The 24,808-nt window shown below is 46.7% G+C and overlaps 2 protein-coding genes across 3 annotated transcripts in view; both read left to right on the forward strand.

The window, feature by feature from the left end:
* The first annotated feature begins 987 nt into the window (after window positions 1-987).
* Window positions 988-8,746, forward strand: IMP3 (IMP U3 small nucleolar ribonucleoprotein 3). Its single transcript, XM_081915913.1, has 2 exons — window positions 988-1,128; window positions 7,476-8,746. Exon 2 carries the CDS (start codon window positions 7,484-7,486, stop codon window positions 8,045-8,047), a length of 564 nt encoding a protein of 187 aa, XP_081772039.1. The 5' UTR covers window positions 988-1,128; window positions 7,476-7,483; the 3' UTR covers window positions 8,048-8,746.
* Window positions 8,747-18,531: 9,785 nt separating this feature from the next.
* FBXO34 (F-box protein 34) overlaps window positions 18,532-24,808 on the forward strand; it is a 57,137-nt gene continuing 50,860 nt past the window's right edge. The window contains exon 1 of one of the 2 annotated variants that reach the window (XM_081911339.1): window positions 18,532-18,702. The gene's annotated coding sequence lies outside the window, so the exon portion shown is untranslated. Of the gene's footprint in view, window positions 18,703-19,246; window positions 19,360-24,808 lie in introns of those variants that run through there. The other variant, XM_081911340.1, reaches the window with a different exon arrangement.

Genomic DNA, 24,808 nt, shown 5'->3' on the forward strand with positions numbered 1-24,808 from the left:
ACCCTATATATGTTGTTGTGGTTTAGTCATTGAGTTGTGTCCGACTCTTCATGACCCCCTGGACCAGAGCACGCCAGGCACTTCTGTCTTCCACTGCAACCCGCAGTTTGGTCAAACTCATGTTAGCGGCTTCGAGAACACTGTCCCACCATCTCGTCCTCTGTCATCCCCTTCTCCTTGTGCCCTCCATCTTTCCCAGCATCAGGGTCTTTTCCAGGGAGTCTTCTCTTCTCCTGAGGTGGCCAAAGTCTTAGAGCCTCAGCTTCAGGATCTGTCCTTCCAGTGAACACTCAGGGCTGATTTCCTTCAGAATGGAGAGGTTTGATCTTCTTGCAGTCCATGGGACTCTCAAGAGTCTCCTCCAGCACCAGAATTCAAAAGCATCCATTCTTCAGCGATCACCCTATATATAGAAATGAGCAAACCAGTGATATTTTAGGGAGCAGGTGGGGCCCATGACTTACATCATAGGAGCCTACACAATACAAAACACTCTTGCTGTATGTAGATTTTATTTTATTGGTTTTTTTATCTTCTATTTTGGAAATGTACATCCAGTTTTGTTTTCCTTTCAATTTTTTGAGGGCCCCCAAGAGAGTGGGGCCCTCAGCTATAGCTTGTTTAGTTTATACGTAAATCTGCACTGGCCTGGGTGTTAGTGGAAGGCTGGGGGGGGCACATCACATTCCTGTTGGGACAGTTTGTGCACCTTTGCTCCCCTGAACCCCGAACTCAGCTCTCACCTAGTAGCTGTCCACATGAAACAGCAGCTACACTTCGTTTGGGCCTCCCTTTTGCAGCCCCTTCCCTGACACTGCACCCAACCCAACAAAATATGTCCAGAATATATTGCATTTAAAAAGTTGCTGCTTTCACTGGGGGGGGGGGGGACGACTATTCTCTATTCGTTACTGTCGGAGAGGAATATTCAAAGGGAACCCGTAAGATGTGCAGTGCGTACCCATATCATTTTTATTATGTCTATGTTCAACAAGAAGAGGAAGTGGGCGGAGCTCAGAGACCGGAAGAGGAAGTTCCGCTGCCCTTTCCCCACGTTGTTGATTCTGGTGCTGGTTTCCCCAGGACTTTTGCAGAGCCTGATTTTTGCTGCCTGTGAAGCCGCTGCAGGTCAGTTGGTGGTTGGGGTGTTTCTTTGGGGGGGGGGGTAAATATTTCTTTCCTCTGGCTCTCCTGTTTCCTTGGTTTCTATTTCTTAGATCCAGCTCCCACTTTGTTTAAAAAATAATTTTTATTGAGTTTTCCATTTAAATCATATTCACATGGGAGCTGGGGGCACTGTTATACCTCCGAGGATGTGGACAGGCTGCTTGGACGAGTGAAGCCAACCACCTGTCTCCTGGATCCTTGCCCATCCTGGCTTATAAAAGCTAGCCGGGAAGGACTGGGCGATGGGCTTCGTGGGGTGGTGAATGCTTCCCTCCGTGAGGGAGCCTTCCCAGACCCGCTGAAAGAGGCGGTTATTAAACCACTTCTTAAAAAACCATCTTTAGATGCGGCCACAATGGCCAACTATCGCCCAGTCTCAAATCTTCCATTCTTGGGCAAGGTGATTGAGCGAGTGGTTGCTGAACAACTCCAGGCACACCTGGAAGAAGCGGACCTTTTGGATCCCTTCCAGTCAGGATTCAGGCCTCATCATGGGACTGAAACTGCCTTGGTCGCACTGGTTGATGATCTCCGGCGGGCTAGGGACAAAGGTGAGAGCTGTTTCCTAGTTCTGCTGGATCTCTCAGCGGCGTTTGATACCATCGACCATAACATCCTTCTGGACCGTCTTGAGGGGCTGGGAGTTGGGGGCACTGTCCTACAGTGGTTCCGCTCCTTCCTCCTGGGCCGTGTTCAGAAAGTGGTGGTGGGGGATGAGTGTTCAGACCCCTGGGCTCTCACTTGTGGGGTGCCTCAGGGTTCTGTCCTCTCCCCCATGCTTTTCAACATCTACATGCAGCCGCTGGGAGAGATCATCAGGGGGTTTGGGCTGGGTGTTCATCAATATGCAGATGACACCCAGCTCTACCTCTCCTTTAAATCAGAACCAGTGAAGGCGGTGAAGGTCCTGTGTGAGTGTCTGGAGGCGGTTGGAGGATGGATGGCAGCTAATGAATTGAGGTTGAAACCTGACAAGACAGAAGTACTGTTTTGGGGGGACAGAGGGAGGGCGGGTGTGGAGGATTTCCTGGAGCTGAATGGGGTAACTGTGCCCCTAAAGGACCAGGTGCGCAGCCTGGGAGTCATTTTGGACTCACAGCTGTCCATGGAGGCGCAGGTTAATTCTGTTTCCAGGGCAGCCGTCTACCAGCTCCATCTGGTACGCAGGCTGAGACCCTCCCTGTCTGGACTGTCTCGCCAGAGTGGTGCATGCTCTTGTTATCTCCCGCTTGGACTATTGCAACGTGTTCTACGTGGGGCTACCTTTGAAGGTGACCCGGAAACTGCAATTAATCCAGAATGTGGCGGCTAGACTGGTGACTGGGAGTGGCCGCCGGGACCACATAACACCAGTTCTGAGAGATCTGCATTGGCTCCCAAGCACAATTCAAAGTGTTGGTGCTGACCTTTAAAGCCCTAAACGGCCTTGGTCCTGTATACCTCAAGGAGAGTCTTCACCCCCATCGTTCAGCCCGGACACTGAGATCCAGCTCCGAGGGCCTTCTGGCGGTTCCCTCATTGCAAGAAGCAAAGCTACAGGGAACCAGGCAGAGGGCCTTCTCGGTAGGGGCGCCCACCCTGTGGAACGCCCTCCCACGAGATGTCAAAGTGGTAAACAACTACCTGAAATTCAGAAGACATCTTAAGGCAGCCCTGTACAGGGAAGTTTTAATTGTGTGATATTTTAGTGTATTTTTGGTTTCTATGGAAGCCACCCAGAGTGGCTGGGGAAACTCAGCCAGATGGGCGAGGTATAAATATATTATTATTATTATTATTATTATTATTATTATTATTATTATTATTATTATCATTATCATTATCATTATTATTTTATTTTGTTACATAATTCTGTGGCTTAATATATTACTCTGTAAGAGCACCGACCTCCTTCCCTCCCTCTTTCTGACTTCCACATAACTTTCCATATTCTTCGCATTTCTATAAGTACCGTATTTATCGCACCTATTCTTTGGAGGAGGAAAACAAGAAAAAAAATATTCTGAATCTCAGAAGCCAGAACAACAAGAGGGATTGCTGTGAAGTGAAAGCAGCAATCCCTCTTGCTGTTCTGGCTTCTGTTGATAGCTGTGCAGCCTGCATTCGCTCCATAAGACGCACACACATTTCCCCTAACTTTTTAGGAGGGAAAAAGCGAGTCTTATAGAGCAAAAAATACGGTACTTATTTACCCTTTGTCAAATTATAATACTTCACCTTATTATCGGTAAATCAGTTCCTTGTATTTACATTACAAAACATTTCAATTCAAGCCTACAAACATTTTCAAATGTTTACAATTTTCTTTCATGTAAAATGTAAATTTGTTGCAGTCCTTTTGAAACAGTTCGTCACGCTGATTCCGAGATCCAGCCCCCACTTTTCGCGTTGAAGAAATGCACGTAGTTTCGTTGCAAGGCGGTGAGCCTGTGGAACTCACTGCCACAAGGCATAGTGACAACCGCAAAGTCGGATGGCTTTGAAAGGGGATTGGGCAAATACATGGAGGAGGGGGCTGTCGATGGTTGCAAGGCACGAGGGCTATATATTAGTTACAGGGAATCGCATGTGGGAATAATGCTGACCTACCTCGTTCGTGCTTGTATACAACCCACGGGCCTTCGTCCAGCCGATGTAAGACTAGGAAGCTGGACTTGGGGCACCTTTGCTTGATCCAGCTGGGCTCTTCTTCCTTGATCACTTACCAAAGAGCTGTCTGTACTTTTCAATGAAATCAAGATACTTCGCTGAGGCTGGTTAATAATAATAATAATAATAATAATAATAATAATAATAATAATAATAATAATAATAATTAATTTGTACCCCGCCCATCTGGCTGGGTTTCCCCAGCCACTCTGGGCGGCTTCCAACAGAGATTAAAAATACATTAAAACATCAGTCATGAAAAACTTCCCTAAACAGGACCGCCTTCAGGTGTCTTCTAAAGTCAGATAGTTGTTTATCTCTTTGACATCTGGTGGGAGGGCTTTCCACAGGGCGGGTGCCACTACCGAGAAGGCCCCCTGTAACTTCGCTTCTCGCAGGGAGGGAACCGCCAGAAGACCCTCAGAGCTGGACCCCAGTATCTGGGCTGAATGATGGAGGTGGAGACGCTTCTTCAGGTATAATGGTTATAATATTTGTAGTGGTGATAGCCCATTAAAACTTTTTATGCTCTTCCTTTGTGCGTCAGGTATAGAGATAGGGATATATAGCAAGAGCTAAAGAGACACGGTAAACAGTTTAAAAAATACATATTTTCGTTGCATCATATGGTATTATTATAAACGCCAAGTTTATGCCAGGGTGGGGTGTATGACCTCAGTTAATACTGTCAATATTTTCTGTGCAGTCAATTTCCAGCAGGTGTTAGTGTCCCCTTACCTAATCCTTCTAAGTAGAGATGGCAGCGATTGCAGCTGGGGTGTTTTCCATGGGCCTAGCCATTACACTCCCATAAACTGACATAATAATAATGATAATAATAATTTTATTATTCTTACCCCACCCATGTGGGTTGCCTCAGCCACTCTGGGCGGCTGCCAACACTCATAAAAACATAGTAAAACATTCAACATCTAAAAACATCCCTGAAAAGGGCTGCCTTCAGATGTCTTCTGAAGGTTGTATACTTACTTATCTCCTTGTCATCTGATGGAAGGGTGTTCCACAATGTGAATACCTTGGCAGAAAGTACGCTGTATATCCATTTAACTATTCTATCCTGCCAATTAGCTACATAGGATTATCTTCTCCTCCATTTCTCCCCTGTTGCTAGTGGTGTTGTCAAATATTTGGCAGGGCACAACGCATGGTTTTGCGGGGTCTGCATTTTCCTTCTTAGGTCACAAGTTGTCTGGACCACATATTCTGCAAAGTCGCTGGCTGAACTGCTTACTCAGGGATGTCGTCTTCTATTTGTCCCCGTGTCAGTTTCAGTTTATTGGTTAATTTTTCTAGTAGGGCTGTTTCCCATACTATTTGGTACCATTGGTCCATGCTTACTCCTGACACGTCAGATAGAAGCTTAGCTAAACACGTTATAATCAATTATAAACCAGTTAGGTTCCGGGCCCAATTCAAAGTGCTGGTTTAGACCTACAAAACCTTACGCGGTTCAGGACCACAATACCTCTTTTCAAATGTACCTCCCCAAACCCAGGGATCATCTTCTGAGGCCCTTCTTCGTGTATGTCCTCCACGAGAGGTCCGGAGGTTAACAGCACGAAAACGGGCCATTTCTTCACTGGCTGCCCTTTTAAAATGGGATCGGATGGTAGTTATTGGGTTTTACTTTTATTTTTATTATGTGTCTTGTGTTTTTATATTGTGATTACAGGTTGTAACCCCCGCTCCCCGCCCCGAGACCTGTGGGTAAAGGGCAATATACAATTTAATAAATAAGCAGCATCACGAATATCCTTAAACTCTTAGGAAGCATCGCAAGCTTTCTACACACACGAAAAACTCGCAAGACGAAAGAGTTTTTCGTTTTTTGAGTTGCTTCGCAAGACGAATTTCCCTACGGGCTTGCTTCGCAAGACGAAAACGTCTTGCGAGTTTGTTTCCTTTTTCTTAAAACCGCTTGAAGAGGTGCAGTTGCGACTGACCGTGCTTCGCAAGACGAAAAACCTCGCAAGACGAAAAGACTCGCGGATAGAATTAATTTCGTCTTGCGAGGTACCACTGTACTAAAAATGTAAGAGAGTTCCAGCAAGTAATTGACTATATGGAAATGGCTGAGATGACTGGCAGAATCCGAGACCAGGGAGAAGAGTTGGTGGAAGAAGATTGGAGGAAATTTAAAATTTATTTACAGAAGTATTGTAAAATGTATGAATGCTGATGACACTGAAATAATATGAAGGGGTTCTAGTGACAAGAGAAATTTGAATTTATAAATTTGGGAGGTAAAATATTTAAGGGCAAAGTAGTAGGATTTGAATTTGCTGAATTAATTGTTAAAAGGGATACAAAAAAGGGAGGCGTGAGGAAGTCAGGAAAATAAGTTAATCAAAGATGAATAATTAGAAAAAGTGATTTGTGGTTTTTTTTTTTGTTCCATTTTTGTGTGTTGATTGATGTTTCTTTTTCCCCTGTTAGGTTAAATGTTTATATTTTATGTTTTGTGAAATTTTGTATTGTTGTGTTTTATATTTTCCCTGTGTTTTTATTGTTCTTTGGTTGTTGTTTCTTTTTCTATTGTTAAACTCAATAAAATATTATTATAAAATAATAATAATTAAAAAAAAATGTAAGAGAGTTCTGAAGAGGTGTGGTTCAGTGGTAGAGAATCTGTCTTTCATGCAGAGCATCCTAGGTTCAATCTCTGACAGCAGCAGACTCCTGCTTGGAGAGCGACTCCCCGTACAGGCAATCATACCATTGGTCCATCTATCTGAGTACTAAGCATAAGACAGTGCAATCCTATAAGCAAAAAGAGACCACGGAGAAGGCAAGAAGGGGGAAGAGAAGAAGCTGGCTGAATGCAGGGTTAATGTCAGCGGATATACCCCAAGACTGCAGTCTTCGCTTCAGTTAATAATAATAATAATTTTTATTTATACCCCGCCCTCCCCAGCCAAGGCTGGGCTTAGGGCGGCTAACAAGCAATAATAAAAACAAGTTGAATGAATACAACTTAAAAACAAGATTAAAATATTGAAACACTAAAATATTAAAATGCAGCCTCATCACAGGAGGAGAAAGGAAAATGAAAGAGGGGGAGGGAATCAAATTGGCTCCAAGCCAAAGGCCAGGTGGAACAACTCTGTCTTACAGGCCCTGCGGAAAGAAATCAGATCCTGCAGGGCCCTGGTCTCATGAGGCAGAGCGTTCCACCAGGCCGGAGCCAGTGTTGAAAAGGACCTGGCTCTGGTTGAAGCTAATCTAACTTCCTTAGGGCCCGGGACCTCTAGGGTGTTGTTATATATGGACCTTAAGGTCCTCCATGGGGCATACCAGGAGAGGCGGTCCCATAGGTACGAGGGTCCTAGGCCGTGAAGGGCTTTAAAGGTCAAAAGCAACACCTTGAATCTGACCCTGTACTCCACCAGGAGCCAGTGAAGCTGGTAAAGCACTGGGTGAATATGCTCCCATGGCAGAGACCCCGTGAGGAGCCTCGCTGCTGCATTCTACACCCGCTGGAGTTTCTGGGACAGCTTCAAGGGCAGCCCCGCGTAGAGCGAATTACAGTAGTCAAGATATACGAGAGAGAGACATTGCACACACTTTTGTAAATCAAGAAAATCTTTAACTAAAAATAAAATGAAGCTAAGCTTCTTTCTCTGGTCATTTGCGTCTAGGAGGAAAGATGGTGCGCAAGTTGAAGTTCCACGAGCAGAAGCTCCTCAAGAAACTGGACCTGGTGAACTGGGAGGCTGCCTCCGGGAACCTTGCCGAGCTGCGAGTGCTCCGCCGCTTCCGCTTGCAGCGCAGGGAGGACTACACCCGCTACAACCAGCTGAGCCGTGCGGTTCGGGAGCTGGCCCGCCGCATCCGGGACCTCGGGGAAGCGCCGGAGTCGGTGGCTTTCCGGGCTCGGAGCACTGCCGCTCTCCTAGAGAAGCTGTATGCCATGGGGTTGGTGGCCTCCAAAAGCTCTTTGGAGCTGTGTGACCGTGTCTCGGCCTCCTCCTTCTGCCGCCGCCGCCTGCCTTGCCTGCTCCTGAAGCTCCGTATGGCCCAGAACTTGAAATCGGCCGTCACCTTTGTGGAGCAGGGGCACGTGAGGGTTGGGCCCGAAGTCGTGACGGACCCAGCCTTCTTGGTGACTCGGGCGATGGAGGACTTCATCACCTGGACCGACTCCTCTCGCATCCGCCAGCATGTGCTCAACTACAATCAGGAACGGGATGATTTTGATTTAGCTTGCTAATTATCATCTTTTTTAAAAGTGGGGGCACCTTTTCCCAATTTGTTAACCTGACTTATTTATTAAATTTGTACGCTGCCCTTCATCCGACGATCACAGGGCGGTTCACAACATAAGAATGCCAAATTTATACAGAATAAAACAAGAACAGCTATCTCTTGTGCGATCCTTGTGGACCACAGGGGTAGGTAGGCCTGGAATGCTTAGCCCAGATAATCTCCAAGGGCCCCAACATTTCCCCCACTTGGCAGTTAATGTCCTGATTAATGTGGATTAGTCTTGATATTTTGGAGGGTAACTGTTTACCGCTTCTTGCAATAGTGACTCTGCTGTCTGGTTTGTGTGTGTAGATCCTAACGATGCCTGTATCTTATATTAATTTTTTTAAAAAAATACCATTTTTGTCCAACATTAATCTAAGTAAGATAAAAACATGACATAAACAAAAAAAAGAAAGAGAGGTAAGAAAAAGGAGACAGAAAAGAGTTTCAAGAGGAAATAGAAAAGATAGTGTTCAGAGATTAAAGAACTTCCAATTCTTTATCTGTCTGCTATATATAAACAATGTGGCTGGGGAAGCCCAGCCAGATGGGCGGGGTATAAATATTAATTATTCTTATTCTTATTAATCACTTCATACATGCCAATGTGACACTTAAGAAAACCACTTTCTATAAACAAACATTGTCTTCCGTCCCCAAATCCAAATGTCATTATTCCATTTTCTCATCACTTCATTTTCTTATATTCTTTTATCTTATATTCCGATGGCAAAGGTTGAACTGCAATGGCACCTTCTCTTTAAGGTAAAGGTACCCCTGCCCGTACAGGCCAGTCGTGTCCGACTCTAGGGTTGTGCGCCCGTCTCACTTAAGAGGCCGGGAGCCAGCGCTGTCCGGAGACACTTCCGGGTCATGTGGCCAGCGTGACGAAGCTGCTCTGGCGAGCCAGCACCAGCACAGCACACGGAAACACCATTTACCTTCCCGCTATAAAGTGGTACCTATTTATCTACTTGCACTTAAGCGTGCTTTCGAACTGCTAGGTGGGCAGGAGCTGGGACCGAATGACGAGAGCTCACCCCGCCGTGGGGATTTGAACCGCTGACCATATGATCAACAAGTCCTAGGCGCTGAGGTTTTACCCACAGCGCCACCCGCGTCCCCTCACCTTCTCTTTACTTTAGGAAAAAAACAAAATGACAGGCTTGGGACTCGGGTAACAGAGAGAGAAAGAGACAGTCTCCACCAGAGGGAGGTGGTGGACTAAAAGTTGTCGGCGCATGCTTGGGAAAGCAAATGGACTGGCTGGCAAGACAACACTCCATACAAGTACTCTATATCAAACATTCTCTGTGCCATAGACATCTTACAGGAGCACACCAGAAGTTAAATAACGGATTATATTTGACGGCTCCCTAGCAAACAACCCCAAATCTTGATCCATCTTTAATTAAAAAGCCAACAACCAGTATCATTCACTACTGATCGCGGACTGGATGGCTGCCCATAAGTAATCCACACAGCTATTCTTTTCAAGAAGCTCCCTGCTCCCCTGGCACCTCAGCAAAAATAATTTCCTCTCTGTCTCTATGGTAACACGTTCCTTGATAGTACAGCAGAAGTCATTCTGCTGCTGAATTTCTTGGCTGGTACCTCAGTCTTTGAATCAATGCTTAGTGGTTTTTTTGCATTTCTCTCTCACTGCTCTGCTGTGCTGGCCCCAGTTGAGAGCAAGAAACCTTCCCCTCCCTCAATATTTCTCACTTTGATAGTAGCTTTGCCACCATAATGCGTTTTGAGATGACCGTTTCGGTTGGGGAGAGCAAGATTAGCGTTCTGTGTGTGTCACTGTCACTTATGTTTAGAGCTTTTATCGTCTTTTTGTAAAATTGACCTTCGCTTTTGCCGAGTTTAAGACAGAACCATGCACCTATCAATTGCTTCTGAAAACAACAACAATAATAATTTTATTTATACCCCACCCTTCCCGGTTCAGAAAACTGGGCTCAGGGCGGCTAACAACAAATTTAAAACACTTAATTGATGCAACACAAAACAGCACAAAATACAGTATAAAACGAAAATAACAATAAATTCTGAATTCAAAAAACAATTTAGGGGGGAAATCTATCCAATAAACATTAGATGATCACCAGGGCTAGCTGGCTAAATTAGTCCTATTTGGGCCAGCGAGGAGACCAAGGGAGAATTAGCTGTGGGATCCCAGAGCGGGTAATCTTAATAAAAAGGGGAGGGGGAGGGAAGGAAGGGGAATAAAAGATCAGGCTAAGTTCAAATTGAAAGCCAGGTGGAATAGCTCTGTCTTTCAGGCCCTGCGGAAGGAAGTGAAATCCTGCAGGGCCCTGGTCTCCTGGGACAGAGCATTCCACCAGGTCGGAGCCATCACTGAGAAGGCCCTGGCCCTATATAACAACATGTAGCTACGGAATATGATTCTTTGGCTATCCGTTATTTTCTTACTGCATTTATATGCCACCACTCCTCCAGGGAGCTCAAGGTGGTGTATTTAGTACTCCTTTTCCCCATTTTATCCTCGCTGCAACCCTGCAAGGTAAGTTAGGCTGAGAGTGGGTGACTGAACCAAGGTCACTTGGGGAGCTACGTGACCAAGTGGGGAACCGAACCCTGGTCTCCCAGGGCCTAGTCAGATGCTAACAACTACGCCATACCAGGCAAGGCAATTTATGATCCATTCCGTGGCGTTCTAAAACGCTTGTTAACTTTCAATGGGTTTTGAGCGTGTTTGAATGCTTAGACTGAAATTCTGTATACAATTTAGGGTTGAATCCAGTGCAGAATACACCCCTTGAAGTTAATATACATGACTAACCTAAATTTTGGAACACGGGTGGCACTGTGGGTTAAACCACATAACCTAGGATCAGAAGGTCGGCGGTTTGAATTCCTGCGACAGGATGAGCTCCCGTTGCTCAGTCCCTACTCCTGCCAACCTAGCAGTTCGAAAGCACGTCAAAATGCAAGTAGATAAATAGGTACCACTCCGGCGGGACGGTAAACGGTGTTTCTGTGCGCTGCTCTGGTTCACCAGAAGCGGCTTAATCATGCTGGCTACATGACCCGGAAGCTGTATGCCAGCTCCCTCGGCCAATAAAGGGAGATGAGCGCCGCAACCCCAGAGTCGGTCACGACTGGACCTAATGGTCAGGGGTCCCTTTACCTTTAACCTAAATTTCAGTGGGTCTGCTCTGAATTGGTTGCAATCCCTATTGTAGAAATGGGAAACCTGAGATGCCCTTCAGGTGGTTATCAGGTTCTGACCCCCATCAGCCTCTGCCACTATGGCCAATGATCAGGGCTGATAAGACCTGTAGTTCAGAAACATTTGGAGTGCCATGGCCTCTGCATCCCTGTCATAATTAATTCCAAAGGGTTAAGTCATCTGTAAATGAAAAACAAACAAATGTGGCACTTGTAGACAAAGTGATCTGTGTGACACAGGCATTGGTGATACTTCATCAGAATAATGAAGCAAGCTGTACTTTATGACAGTAGGGACAGTCAAACTCCAGTTCCCATCAGCCCCAGTTGGCATCGCCGATGGTCAGGGAGTTGGTAGTCCCCCAAAGCACTGTGCAGGCACAAAGTTGCCTAGCCTTCATATATAGCCTAATGAACCTGTCATTTTAGACTCTGCTGCATCCCTAAGAAAATGCTCGGAATGTTTGTCCTTTCCTAGCCTGAAACATTTGCATCTGCAACCAACTTCACCCAACATGCACCCAAATCACAGCTCATACTTTTACGGGCAAGAGGCTGTGTTGTCTTTAATGACTGCCTAGAAGTGGGACGCAGGTGGTGCTATGGGTTAAACCACAGAACCTACGTCTTGCCTATCAGAAGGTCGGCGGTTCGAATCCCCACGACGGGGTGAGCTCCCGTTGCTCGGTCCCTGCTCCTGCCAACCTAGCAGTTCGAAAGCACGTCAAAGTGCAAGTAGATAAATAGGTACCGCTCCGGCGGGAAGGTAAACGGCATTTCCGTGCGCTGCTCTGGTTCGCCAGAAGTGGCTTAGTCATGCTGGCCACATGACCTGGAAGCTGTACGCCAGCTCCCTTGGCCAGTAAAGTGAGATGAACGCCGCAACCCCAGAGTCGGCCACAACTGGACCTAATGGTCAGGGGTCCCTTTACCTTTACCTTACGAGACAGAAACCAGTGGGTACAATGTTTTCCTGGCCTGCAGATACACAGAGGAAGAAAACGGCACCTACTGATACCTGCCTGTCGTGGAGCTCTGCAAAAGTCGCACTTGTTCACTGCGCAGGTGCCAGGCAAGTTGCTGCTGCCTTTTTGCAATCTCTTTCCAAGGCTTTGTGTTCACTGCGTAATTGGCACTCAGAATCTGTGGCTGCGCATAGCTGTAACCGGTGCATAATGAAGGTGGCTTTCTCTGACACGACGCAGCAGCAGCAGCCGCCCACGTCAGGCAAGCCCTTTCTGCAACGCTGCCTGGCAACTGAGAGCTCCTTCTGCTAGTCATTTGCTATCGCGTTCCCACTGCAGAGGCTTATGCCAGCATTCCTGGCTCTGTGGTGGCTAAAGTACAAGTGGGATAGTACATGTGAACCTTCCTCGTTCCAGCTTTCTCCAACTCCACTATCTGATCACCTTTCATCTGTGTAAGCCATTGAATATCAGTAATGGACTGTGTCAGGCAGAAGGTCTTTGGCAATCACTTCTAGCCAAGCAAGATTGTCTTCCATGAACACGGTCTTAACAGTGAGTCCATAAGTGACTGTGGAGGCCAGTTCTGGATCCACACGTCCTTCCACAGTGGGGACAGAGGTTTCCAGGTGGGAGTTGATCATGGTGAGGTTTTGCCAAGCGTGTCTTCCTCTTAGCACGTTTCTCCCTTTCGTCCTGAGTTCGAATGTCTTCAAAGTCCATGTTACAGGTAGGTAGCCGTGTTGCTCTGTCGTAGTCAAAACAAACTAAAAAAATTCCTTCCAGTAGCACCTTAGAGACCTTACCTTCTTCAGGTATCTGAAGAAGTGTGCATGCACACGAAAGCTCATACCAATAACAAACATAGTTGGTCTCTAAGGTGCTACTGGAAGGAATTTTAAAATTTTGTTTCAAAGTCCATGACACTGTTGGTCAAGGTTGTTCTCCAGTTAGAGCGCTCGCAGGCCAGTGTTTACCAATTGTTGGTGTTTATACTACTTTTAAAAAAAAATTTGCCTTGAGACTTATAAATGCCATCTCCAACTCCTCAAAAGATTCCATCAATGGTGTCTCCAGAAAATTTTTTTACACATTACTTGGGAAGACAGGCAAACTAATGCCAGTGTACTGGAAGAAGCAAAGGTCACCAGTGTCAAAGCAATGATTCTTCAACATAAACTTCGTTGGACTGGTCATGTTGTGCGGATGCCTGATTATCGTCTTCCAATGCAACTACTCTATTCTGAACATAAGAATGGAAAGTGTAATGCTGGTGGTCAACAAAAGAGGCAGAAGTTAAGGTCCTTTAACAGTTGTTGTTGTTATTATTATTATTCCACCTGTTTTTGTCTAGTATACAATAATATGAATATACTTTGGCCTGCTAAAGTTGCCTGTGTTCTTATATTAGAACCATCCCTTTGTTAAGCCTCCCCGCCTCCAGCTCCAAAATAATACATGCACGCTCTCTCACACACAGAGTTCTTAGCATTAGATCAGATCAAAAACATTCTGCAGGGCAGCTCAGCTCTTCCGCAAGGCTTGAAAGGCATCGACATTTTGTCACATTCATTGCAGTAATGATTCCAACCTGACCTGGTAGAAAACTAATGGTCTCCATTCAGAGAGGTTGGACTGTAAACATTCCGATAGCTTTTTGCTCCCCGAGTGGTTGGAATGTTGTTGAACGTTCTGTGCCATCCCACTAGCCCAGGTGATTGATATCATAGGCTGTACCACCACAGGAACAATGCAATACAGACTAGGGTGCAAGACACTAGGGTGTCACAGGTCCCCTGAATAGCCAACGATTTATTTTATCTACTTTTAAATTAAATTAATAAACTTAATAATTTATCTGTGATCATGAGACTCTTCCTCATCTGCCTCCGTCATGAGAGGTCTGGAGGGTGGCAACACGAGAAAGGGCCTTTTCTGCATGGCTCCCTGTCTGTGGAATGATCTCTCCAGGGAGGCTTGTCTGGTACCTTCATCATACACCTTTAAAAGTAAAGGAACCCTGACCATTAGGTCCAGTCGTGACCGACTCTGGGGTTGTGGTGCTCATCTCGCTTTATTGGCCGAGGGAGCCGGTGTACAGCTTCCGGGTCACGGGGCCAGCATGACTAAGCTGCTTTTGGCGAACCAGAGCAGCGCACGAAAACGGCGTTTACCTTCTCGTCGGAGCGGTACCTATTTATCTACTTGCACTGGCATGCTTTCGAACTGCTGGGTTGGCAGGAGCAGGGACTGAGCAATGGGAGCTCACCCTGTCATGGCGATTCGAACCGCCGACCTTCTGAACAGCAAGTCCTAGACTCTGTGGTTTAACCCACAGCGCCACCCACATCCCTACTCATACACCTTTAGGAGCCAGGTAAAAACATTTCTTTTCAACCAGGCCTTGGGCTGATTAATATTCAGTGGCCTGTTAAATTTGTTAGGGAAAGGGTTATTTTTATTTTTTTAAAAAAACCAAAAACCTTTTTTTTATTACATACTTCTATCATGCATTTTTATCTTGTGAACCATCCTGAGATCTTTGAATGGAGGCATATCAATTTTTAAAATAATAATAATATACATTTTTATACCACCCTTCATCCAAGGATCACAGGGCAGTTTACAATATAGCAACACAGAAGCGCATAGCGTAGTAACAAATAAAAACAGTCACACACATACTGAGTTTAAAAAGCCATAGATTGTTTAATTAGCCAAAGGCCTGGGAGAAGAGGAATGCTTTTCCTGGCGCATAAAGATATCTAACGAAGGGGCCAAGCGAGTTTCCCTGAAGAGAGCATCCCGCAAGCAGGAGAATTCCACAAACTTCCCTGTGGACCTCGTGTGGATAAAGCCTTGAGGTATTGTACTCCTAAAGGGACGTGGGTGGCACTGTGGGTTAAACCACAGAGCCTAGGACTTGCCAATCAGAAGGTTGGCGGTTCGAATCCCTGTGACGGGGTGAGCTCCCGTTGCTCAGTCCCTGCTCCTGCCAACCTAGCAGTTCGAAAGCACATCAAAGTGCAAGTAGATAAATAGGTACCACTCCAGCGGGAAGGGAAACGGCGTTTCCGTGCGCTGCTCTGGTTCGCCAGAAGCGGCTTAGTCCTGCTGGCCACATGACCCGGAAGCTGTACACTGGCTCCCTCAGCCAGTAAAGTGAGATGAGTGCCGCAACCCCAGTCAGCCACGACTGGACCTAATGGTCAGGGGTCCCTTTAACCTTTTTATTGTACCCCTGAGCTGTTTAAGGCTTTGTAAGTCAAAACCAGCACTTTGACTTGGGCTCGAAAACTAACAGGCAGCCAGTGCGTCAGGTCAGAATTGGTGTAATATGCTCAAAGTGTCTGGCACATCCACTGCCTTACCTGAGATATAAAGGAGAAGGGCTGTGTATTGGCCATGACAATGGAACAGTATACCATGATACCAGCTACTGGGGAAGACTGCAGCTCTCATGTCCTGCTTTCCAGGGACGTCCGTGATTTAGAGATGCTGTCCCAGTTTCTGATCTGATCCCGAAATGTCCCACTTTTCCTCAGGATGTCCCTATTTTCATTGGAGAAATGTTGGAGGGGATGGAGTTATCTGCCTCACCCCTGCAAGCCGTCTGAAGGCACTCCTGTAGAGGGAAGTTTTTTTTAAATGGTTTATTGTGTTTTTACTTATGTTGGAAGCTGCCCAAAGTGGCTGGGGCAACTCAGTAAGATGTGTGGGGTATAAATAATAAAATTATCATTATAGAATGGGACGTCCCTATATTCATCAGATAAATGTTGGAGGGCATGTGCTTTTCTGGGTGGCCGCTGTTGACGACAGAGTGCGGGATGAGACATATTTTGGGTCCCACTCAGTCTCCTTAAGGTTTCCTTTAACCATTGTCCGAATGGGACCACGCGACTTGGGAGCAGCTGCAAAGGCATCTAAGCCAGGGGTCAGCAAACATTTTCAGCCGTGGGTCCCACCGTCCCTCAGACCTTGTGGGGGGCAGGACTATATTTTTTTGGGGGGAAATAAAATGAACAAATTCCTATGCCCCACAAATAACACAGAGATGCATTTTAAATAAAGAGGGCACATTCTACTCATGCAAAAACACATGGATTCCCGGACTGTCTGGGAGCCGGATTTAGAAGGCAATTGGGCCGGATCCGGCCCATAGGCCTTAGTTTTACCTACCCATGTGCAAAGGCATCTAAGCACCTTTCCACCCCTTGAGGAAAATGTCTCCACTGACGTGCAGCTCTTAGCCTATCTTGAGGAAAAAATGGGGAGCTGTGCAGTGTCTGCAGGCAATTGTTTTCACAGTTAAAGCAAACAGCACTGTGATAAGGTGGTATACGCCCATGAAAAGCCCTGATAAGTGCAATAATTAAATAATCCACTGCCCACACACCAGAGCTGCAGAGTAATTAGGCTGATCCCCTAATTACTCTGACAGAATCAGACTTCTTCCTTGGACTGTGATAAGATAGGGCTGTAATTTTATCTCTTGTTTTCTTCATGCCTGGGAAAGGCTGCAATGCCCAGAGGCTAAGTGTCTCAGGGAAAGTTATACAATATGCAGACCATCCTTTAGCAGAAGATTGTCAAAGCTTTGCATTGTGGGGGTGGCTGGTATCAGGCTGCCTGTAAGATTAGCACCACATGTTAAAAACAAAAATCCCACCAAACCAAATAAATAAACTTTAAAAAACTGGCACCAGGCTCACGTTAAGCTTAGCACTTTCCGGGGGGGGGGGCAGGGCGGGGGAGAGAGAGAAATTGGTATTAAACTAAGGTTACCAGATTTTTTTCCCAATGAATCCGGGGCCCCTTTTCAACTCCAGTAGGAATGATAGGATTTTATCAGGGCATTGCTTTGTAAATCTGGGGACTGTCCCCAGGAAATGGGGATGTCTGGTAACCGTATATTAAACTGGATTTAAGAGTTGGTACCAAGGGACATGGGTGGCGCTGTGGGTTAAACCACAGAGCCTAGGACTTGCCAATCAAAAGGTTGGCGGTTCGAATCCCCGTAACGGGGTGAGCTCCCGTTGCTCTGTCCCAGCTCCTGCCAACCTAGCAGTTTGAAAGCACATCAAAGTGCAAGTAGATAAATAGGTACCACTCCGGCGGGAAGGTAAACTCTGTGCGCTGCTCTGGTTCGCCAGAAGCGGGTTAGTCATGCTGGCCACATGACCCGGAAGCTGTACGCCGGCTCCCTCGGCCAATAAAGCGAGATGATCGCCGCTACCCCAGTTGGCCACGACTGGACCCAATGGTCAGGGGTCCCTTTACCTTTAACCTGAAAAAAAACCCAACCTGAAGCTTCTGTAACCTGAGGTATGACTGTATAGAAATGTAAATAATAATAATAATAAAAATAATAAAGCCAGCCCCGCAACCTGGCACTACTAAAGCGGCCGCCCTCTTACGTTTGAGGCTTTAACACATGGATTTTTGTGCTTTTCTACTACAAAACACTCTGTGATCCTCGGAGGGAAATACAGTGGACGCTTGGGTTGCGAACGTGATCCATGCGGGATGCACGTTCGCAACCCGCAGCTGCGGGTTGCGATATGGCACTTCTGTGCATGCGCAAAGAGCAATTTAGCGCTTCCGTGCATGCGCTACTGCTGAAACCCAGAAGTAACCTGTCCCGGTATTTCCGGGTTTCGGTGGTCCAAAAAACACAACTCGAAGCGTCTGTAACCCGAGATATGACTGTATAGAAATGTCATTTTATTTTAGTGTTTTGCTGGAAGCCGCCCAGAGTGGCTGGGGAAACCCAGCCAGATGGGCGGAGTATAAATAAATAATAAATAATAATATAATAAAATAAATAAACAAATAAATAAATAAATAATAAAGCCAGCCCCGCAACCTGGCACTACTAAAGCGGCCACCCTCTTCCTTTTTGTACATTTTTGTGTTTTCCCACTGCAGACCGCCCTGTGATCCTCGGAGGAAGGGCGGCATAGGAAATGAACCAATACTAATAACAACCCCCATAAGCGTGGCGCTGGGCCCCAGGGCCTTGCCCGCGCCGGGGCTTGTGTGGGTGTCCCGGGGGCTGAGCTTGGCCCTGGGCCCCAAATCCACTCAGCCCCGCGGCGGCGTCGGAGGCCTGCCCGCCTGTCCCTCCCTGCCCCTGCTGAGGCGGCGGGGAGCCGGCGAAGCCCGCGCCTGGTCGGCCCAGCCCTGCCTGCCTGCCGGCCTGCCGCCGCCACAGCAGCCTCCCCCGGCGGGCGGCGCCCCACTCGGCGCCGCTGCTCCGCCCCGGGCCTTGGATTGGCGGGAGGCCGCGGCTCCTCCCAGCGCGGGTCGGGGGCCGAGCGAGGGAAGCGGGACGGAGGAGACGTCGGCGAAGGTAGCGCCGGAGGAGGAGGAGGAAGGAGGAGGAGAAGCGCCGCCGCCAGCAGCAGGAGAAGGAGCGTCGGAGGCCCCAGAGCCGCCCCCTCGCCAGGTGAGGCGAGGCCGCTGGCGGGAGGGCCCGCGCCGGGGGCTCGCCTAGAACCCGCCGCGGGCCTCGGGAACCACAGCGGGGGGCTTCCTTCACCCCCTCACCGAAACAACCCCCGAGGGCGCCCTTCACCCCCAATTCGCGCTTTGCAGCGCTATAATAGGACCTGCCCCCTATATGAGGGGTTCCCCCCCTTTGAAGGATTGTAGGGGAATTATCCTTCCCTTTTTTGGGGGGGGTTTGATATTTGAGGCGGGGTCGTTCGGGTTTCAGGCTCATTTCGGAAGAGGAATCCCTCCCCCCCCTGCACATATTTTGGGGTGTCTGTGGGGTGGAAGTCAAGGCGTGGACTCGAGGTGTCTCCATCCTTCTTTTTGGTGGGGGTCTGGACCTCCTTCTCTTTAGCTTTGGGGGGTGTGGGGGCTTCTCCGTATTCAAGGCTTAAAGAGGGGGCCCTGCAGGATTTGGGCTGCCTTTGCATTTTAGGGTTGTTGTTTTTTTGTGGGGGGCTTCTTGTCCCCATTCCCCCCACCCCCTGCTTGAGTGTAGGGGGGGCCTATATTTAGGATTTTGTCGTGCTTGGGGAATATGGAGTTGGAGTCCCTGCTTGGGTTTGGGATGATGGAGAGATTTTCTGTTTCCAGGAGGCAGGGATTTGGGGTGAGGGCTTCTTTCTCCACACTCATATTCTTTCCCTTTCCCCCTACTCTTTGGGATTTGATCCTGTGCCTTTTAAAGGCTGCCCCTAAGCCAAACGGTTCCCTTAAATTGGAGAGAGGCGGCTTGACCCTGCTGCTCGAATTGCAAAGACTTCCTTGTTCCATCACCAGGGACCTCGGAGGAGCTTCGCATCTCAGCCCCTTTTTTGCTTAGGGGATTAGGAAACTGGAGCAATTGCCAGCCCAGGTCCCAAAGGCTCCTTGTGACACGATCAATTTGCAACACAGAAGGAGAGCCTCCCACACCTGGGAGAAAAGCCCAGTTGAATTCAGCAGGATTTACTTCTGAGTAGACAAGATTGTGATTATTTTGCTGTTGCATTGGTTAATCCCTTTTCTTACAAAGGTAGCTGTTTTGCATTGAAGCCAGTTAAAAGGCAAGAAAAACCTAAAACAGGCAATTTGGTGCAGTTAGCAAAAGGAAAAAAAGCAGGACTACAAGTCATGCTTGGTATTGTGCTGTCCGTTAATTTAAATGGGACTTTATTTGTTTCTGTTTGTGTCTGTATATAGTTAACTGGACATGGTTCCAAAGATTTCAGTATGTTGCCCTTCAGTTTGCTCACTTATTTTTGTAATTTTAAACTTGTTTTAAACTGGATTTAATAATGTGTCTTAATTGTTACTTCCTGCCCTGGGATCTTAGTGTGAAGGGCAGGCAATAAATTGTAATGGTAATAGTAAGGGAAACCTTGTATGCCTGCGTACACAATTTTTCTCTTACCTGCGCAGGTAATTGGCTTGTGTGACGTGTCATGTGCTTCTTTCCAAAGGGAAGGTTTGAGAAGGGACTGTGGACTCTCAGTGCTGGAGTCCTCAGTTTTTACTCCTTGGCTGTAAAAATATAAGGTATGTTTGGGCAGCTCTGTTTGGTTTGAGCTATGAGGAATCCATGATGGCCATGACTGTTGCCTTTGAGTTGGTGGCGTGGTATTCCTGTGGTAGAATAAGTGACTTTTCACCAGTGCACACTTGTGGATATGAAGAATGAGTCTCATAGTGTTAATGCATGTGTTTTGGGGTGCTCCCAGAGAATAAAAATGAATTGTGTTTTTGCTAATGCTATGCAAATACTAGCATTCTTCTAAGCTAGTTATGCAATATGTGATCTTGTAAAATGTACTGACTACTGTACCTTAGAAGAGCTAGTTCTTTGGAAAAAACCTACATTTTCCCACTGCTACCCTTTTAACAGAGGTTCCCATGGCAGCTTCTGCCAGAGGAATTTCAGCCATTCATCCCTTTCCCTTTAAAGAACACCTGCCATTGCTATTTATGCTGCTGGGGGAAAGCAATTACCCCATAGCTAGGGTTCCTGCCAGCCAGCTTAATTTAGGAGAGCATTACCTGCCCATGCTCCTTTTTCCACAAGGGGTCTCACACCAATGTAGCTGCTACTCCACGGAGGGAACAGATGAAAAAGAAGGTGATGCTGATAATAGGGTTGCCATATCTTGAAGAACAAAAAAGAGGACAGCCCGAGCCGGTGAAAGAGGGGCACTGGTGTATGGGGCTGCGCCAGTGTGCCTCTTTTCCCAACTTGGGCTTGGGCTGGCAGCGGCTGCAGTGTGCAGAGCCCCCTGAGCCAACCCCCAAATAAATAAATATCCCCCCCAAATCACAGACATTTCCTTTAAAATGTAAAAATCCCCCTGGATGGGCCTGTTGGTCCCCCCAAAAGAGGACTTGTCTGGTATTTCCCAGACATATGGCAACCCTAGCTGATAAGGAATTTGCTAATGGTGCCTCATTCCCTTGAAATCTGTATGGGGTCCGGCTGTAGAGGAGGTCTGTCAGTTTCGCCTTTTGCTGCTGCATTAGAGCAAAGCTGTGCAGCCCTCATGTATTAGCTTTAAAAATCTTAAGTTGGCAAGCTTTGTTCCCTTCCTGTCTGCTGTCCTGCTACAGTTTTCAGGTAAAATGGTGCAAAGTTGAGAGACCCCTTGGGAACTCCATAGGTACATGGATGAGGCTGCACACTGTCCCTGACTGACTCCAGCTACAAAAGCTGAGGCTGCTGAACAGGCTCTTGAGCTGCGGTGTTGTTTGCGGGGTTTTTTTTTTGTTGGGTGGTGTTGTTGCTGTTGGGTTTTTGTGATTTATGTGGAAATTCTTCAGTTTGCTTGTTTATATTTCGATGTTTTATTTGTTGCTTATGACTACTTCTGCTATGTTGCAGTTAATGTATTTTTTCATGTTATAAGCCGCCTGGAGCATGATTCGAATTGTGGAAAGGCGGCAGACAAATAAATATTTATGCCTGTATGTATCCAGTGTTTGAAATTAGTGAGCAACATTTTGCACCTGGCTTCTGATCACTTGCGACCAAATGAAGATGTTGGGGCACCAGGATGGCGCATGACGTCTCCACCATCTGGAGGTGCGTGCCTGGGGATCACAGGGTCTTGCCTGTTTTCACACACTAATACCCCATCCTGTAGAATGCTATCAGTTATATTTTATCTGCACAACAGAATTAATTTATGGAACCAAAATGCTTTTTCTATACAGCCTGAGCAGGACCAGTCTCCATTAAGAAGATGAAGAAGTTGGAATATAGTCCACTATATATGTGGACTGTCCCTGGATCAAGGGACTTTTCTTCTTTAAGTTATCAGAGCTCTTAACCTAGCTCAGGGTTGCCATCTGAACTAGCCAGATGTTTAACTGATAATCAATCACAGTCAGTTCATCACTTGAAAAATAAGACATTAGAGCCATCTTGCTCCCAAATGGCAAACTAGACATTCTGTTTTGGCGCCTGTAACCTTGGTTTCAGGAGCCATTTGGCTCCTAGATTATATATTATAACACCAAATGTATTATAAGCCATATATTTGAAGCAAGGGAGGCCAGAGCGCTACCTTGGACCACACTTGAAAATCATATAATTATGGCAGAAGCTCCAAAGATAATGACTGGGAGAAATTGAGACTGAACCTTTCTCCCTAACATGCTAGATAACTTGCATAGCTGAGTGCTGAAATATTGCATTCCCACCTGCGGCAGCCTGAAGTGGATCAATCCAGGAGAAGCTTTACTGTTTGATTTTACTGAGAGTATAAACTGGTTCTTGCCAGTTTCTGTGTCCACAGTACCAAATTGCCCATCTAGAGTTGCCTGATGTTAGGAATGAAATCTATGCCATACAAACTGGCAGTACAGTGTCTTAGCGGCAGCTGTGGTTTTTCTAGGTGGGCCCTGCAAATGCAGTCTATTAAAATGCAGTGGACATTTTTTAAAATAAAAAGTGATGCGTATCTTTTCATGCCTGTTTTCGTGCTTGTATGATCAGTTCTGTTCCCTTCCCTTTCTTGGTCTCATTGCTGTGTGGCAGTTACATAAAGAGCGTATTGTGGAACTGGATTGGACAGAGTGTCGTCAGATGCGCAGTGACACTTCAGGATTCACTGACGACGCTCTGCAATGGGCTCAACACAGCGTGCACCGAGTGAGCTGGCACCAGGCTTTAAATACTCGGCACATTAGTGTCTCTTTAAAAATTCCTTTTCTTGAAGCCTCGGCATTGCGCTCATACTAATTGCATGGGTTTGGGTAGGTTAAATATGCTTATGCCATTTTTAAACAAAGGGCATAATGACAGTAGCTTGCGATTCTTGCTTTGGTGTTTGAGGCTTAAAGAATGTCTACGTTGTGCGTTTTGAGCCGCGGTTCAGAATATGTTATTAGGATGCCAGCCTGAATCTTTTATTAACAAACGGAAGAATGTGACCCCAGGTTGCTGGCGTGGTGCATGTGTGTGTGTGCGCGCTCGCGTCTGTGCGTAAGGATTTTGATATTTTTTTTAAGTACAGCCTTCCTCAAGTGGTTCTACCAATTAATAAGCCAACATGTTCCCATGAAAAGAGTGGTGGGAATTCACAACAAATGCAAATTTGAGAGCCATATCAAAAAGTGTTGCATCTTTTTTTCTATAGGAGGCACTTGATCTTTATTTCCACCCTGCCTTGCTTCTCTACCCTCCCACCCAAATGTTCTTCTTTTAACAAATGGACCAAATGGACTCTTCCCCAGATGATGCCTCTCACCAGCCCTGCTCCCCATCCTCCAAAATGCCTTCACCTGGCTGGAATGTGTCCTTTACCTGCGATAATTACACCATATTTCCTGGATGGAGAATTGTGTGTAGGTGTCGGGAACCTCTGACAAAAGCCAGAAGCCTTGGACTTCTGTGTCGCTGGAATACAGTGGACTGTACAAAGATAAGGCTTGCATCTGTTTCTCTGCCTACGTTTGCCTCTGGTCCCACCCATGATTTGCATGCGGCCCCTGGAAGATTGGCCACGGCGGAATGTGGTCCTCGGGCTGAAAAGTTTCCCTGTCACAGTTTTGACCCATCACATGGTGGGCCCCTTCCTGCCTGCCTCCTAGTGAGCAATCCTTCATTAAATACGTTCTGTATACCCTGATAGGGGAATAATAGAGCTGCTCCCCACATGTCTGCTCAAAGAGCTTGGCTTCTCTACAAGCTGGAAAGGAAAACCGCTGTGAGCAGATGCAGACACACACACACTCCATTATGTAGGTGTTGGTTGATTGAGAACACAACTATTCAATGCATCCTCTCTGTCTTGAGAGCTCTGAACTTTTGCTGTTGCTTTTGACCCAATAAATGTTCCTGGTGGTGTTGTTGTTTTCTGGATGGCTGGGGTGATGGGCACTTCAGCGATCTTATTTCAAACCTCAGCTTGGCTATGAGCATGCTTGTTGGTCTTATGAAATGTCTCAAAGATGGAAGTAATAATGGCTCAAGCCAATAAGACAGTGTTAGAAACTCAGTTATACAAACTAGGTGCCAAATGGCTCCTTAAAGCAGGGTGGTGGTGGTTGTTGTTTAGTCGTTTAGTTGTGTCCAACTCTTTGTGACCCCATGGACCAGAGCACGCCAGGCCCTCCTGTCTTCACTGCCTCCCGCAGTTTGGTCAAACTCATGCTGGTAGCTTCAAGAACACTGTCCAACCATCTCGTCCTCTGTCGTCCCCTTCTCTTTCTGCCCTCCATCTTTCCCAACATCAGGGTCTTTTCCAGGGAGTCTTCTCTTCTCATGAGGTGGCCAAAGTATTGCAGCTTCAGCTTCAGGATCTGTCCTTCAAGTGAGCACTCAGGGCTGATTTCCTTCAGAATGGATAGGTTTGATCTTCTTGCAGTCCATGGGACTCTGAATAGTCTCATCCAGCACCATATGCAGGGTTACAGTCACCAAAATGGAATGCTGTTTTTGGACCAGTTGGTTCGAAAGTCATATTTTTCAGTATGATGTTTTGGTTCCTGAAATTCATTTTGATTGTGCAGATACAATATAATGAATAGAATTCTACAGAATGTCTTGCCAGTGTGTGAAAACAGTCAAGATTCAAGGTTCCTCAGGC

Source organism: Podarcis melisellensis, assembly GCF_964234715.1.
Source record: "Podarcis melisellensis genome assembly, chromosome: 1".
NCBI lineage: Eukaryota > Metazoa > Chordata > Lepidosauria > Squamata > Lacertidae > Podarcis > Podarcis melisellensis.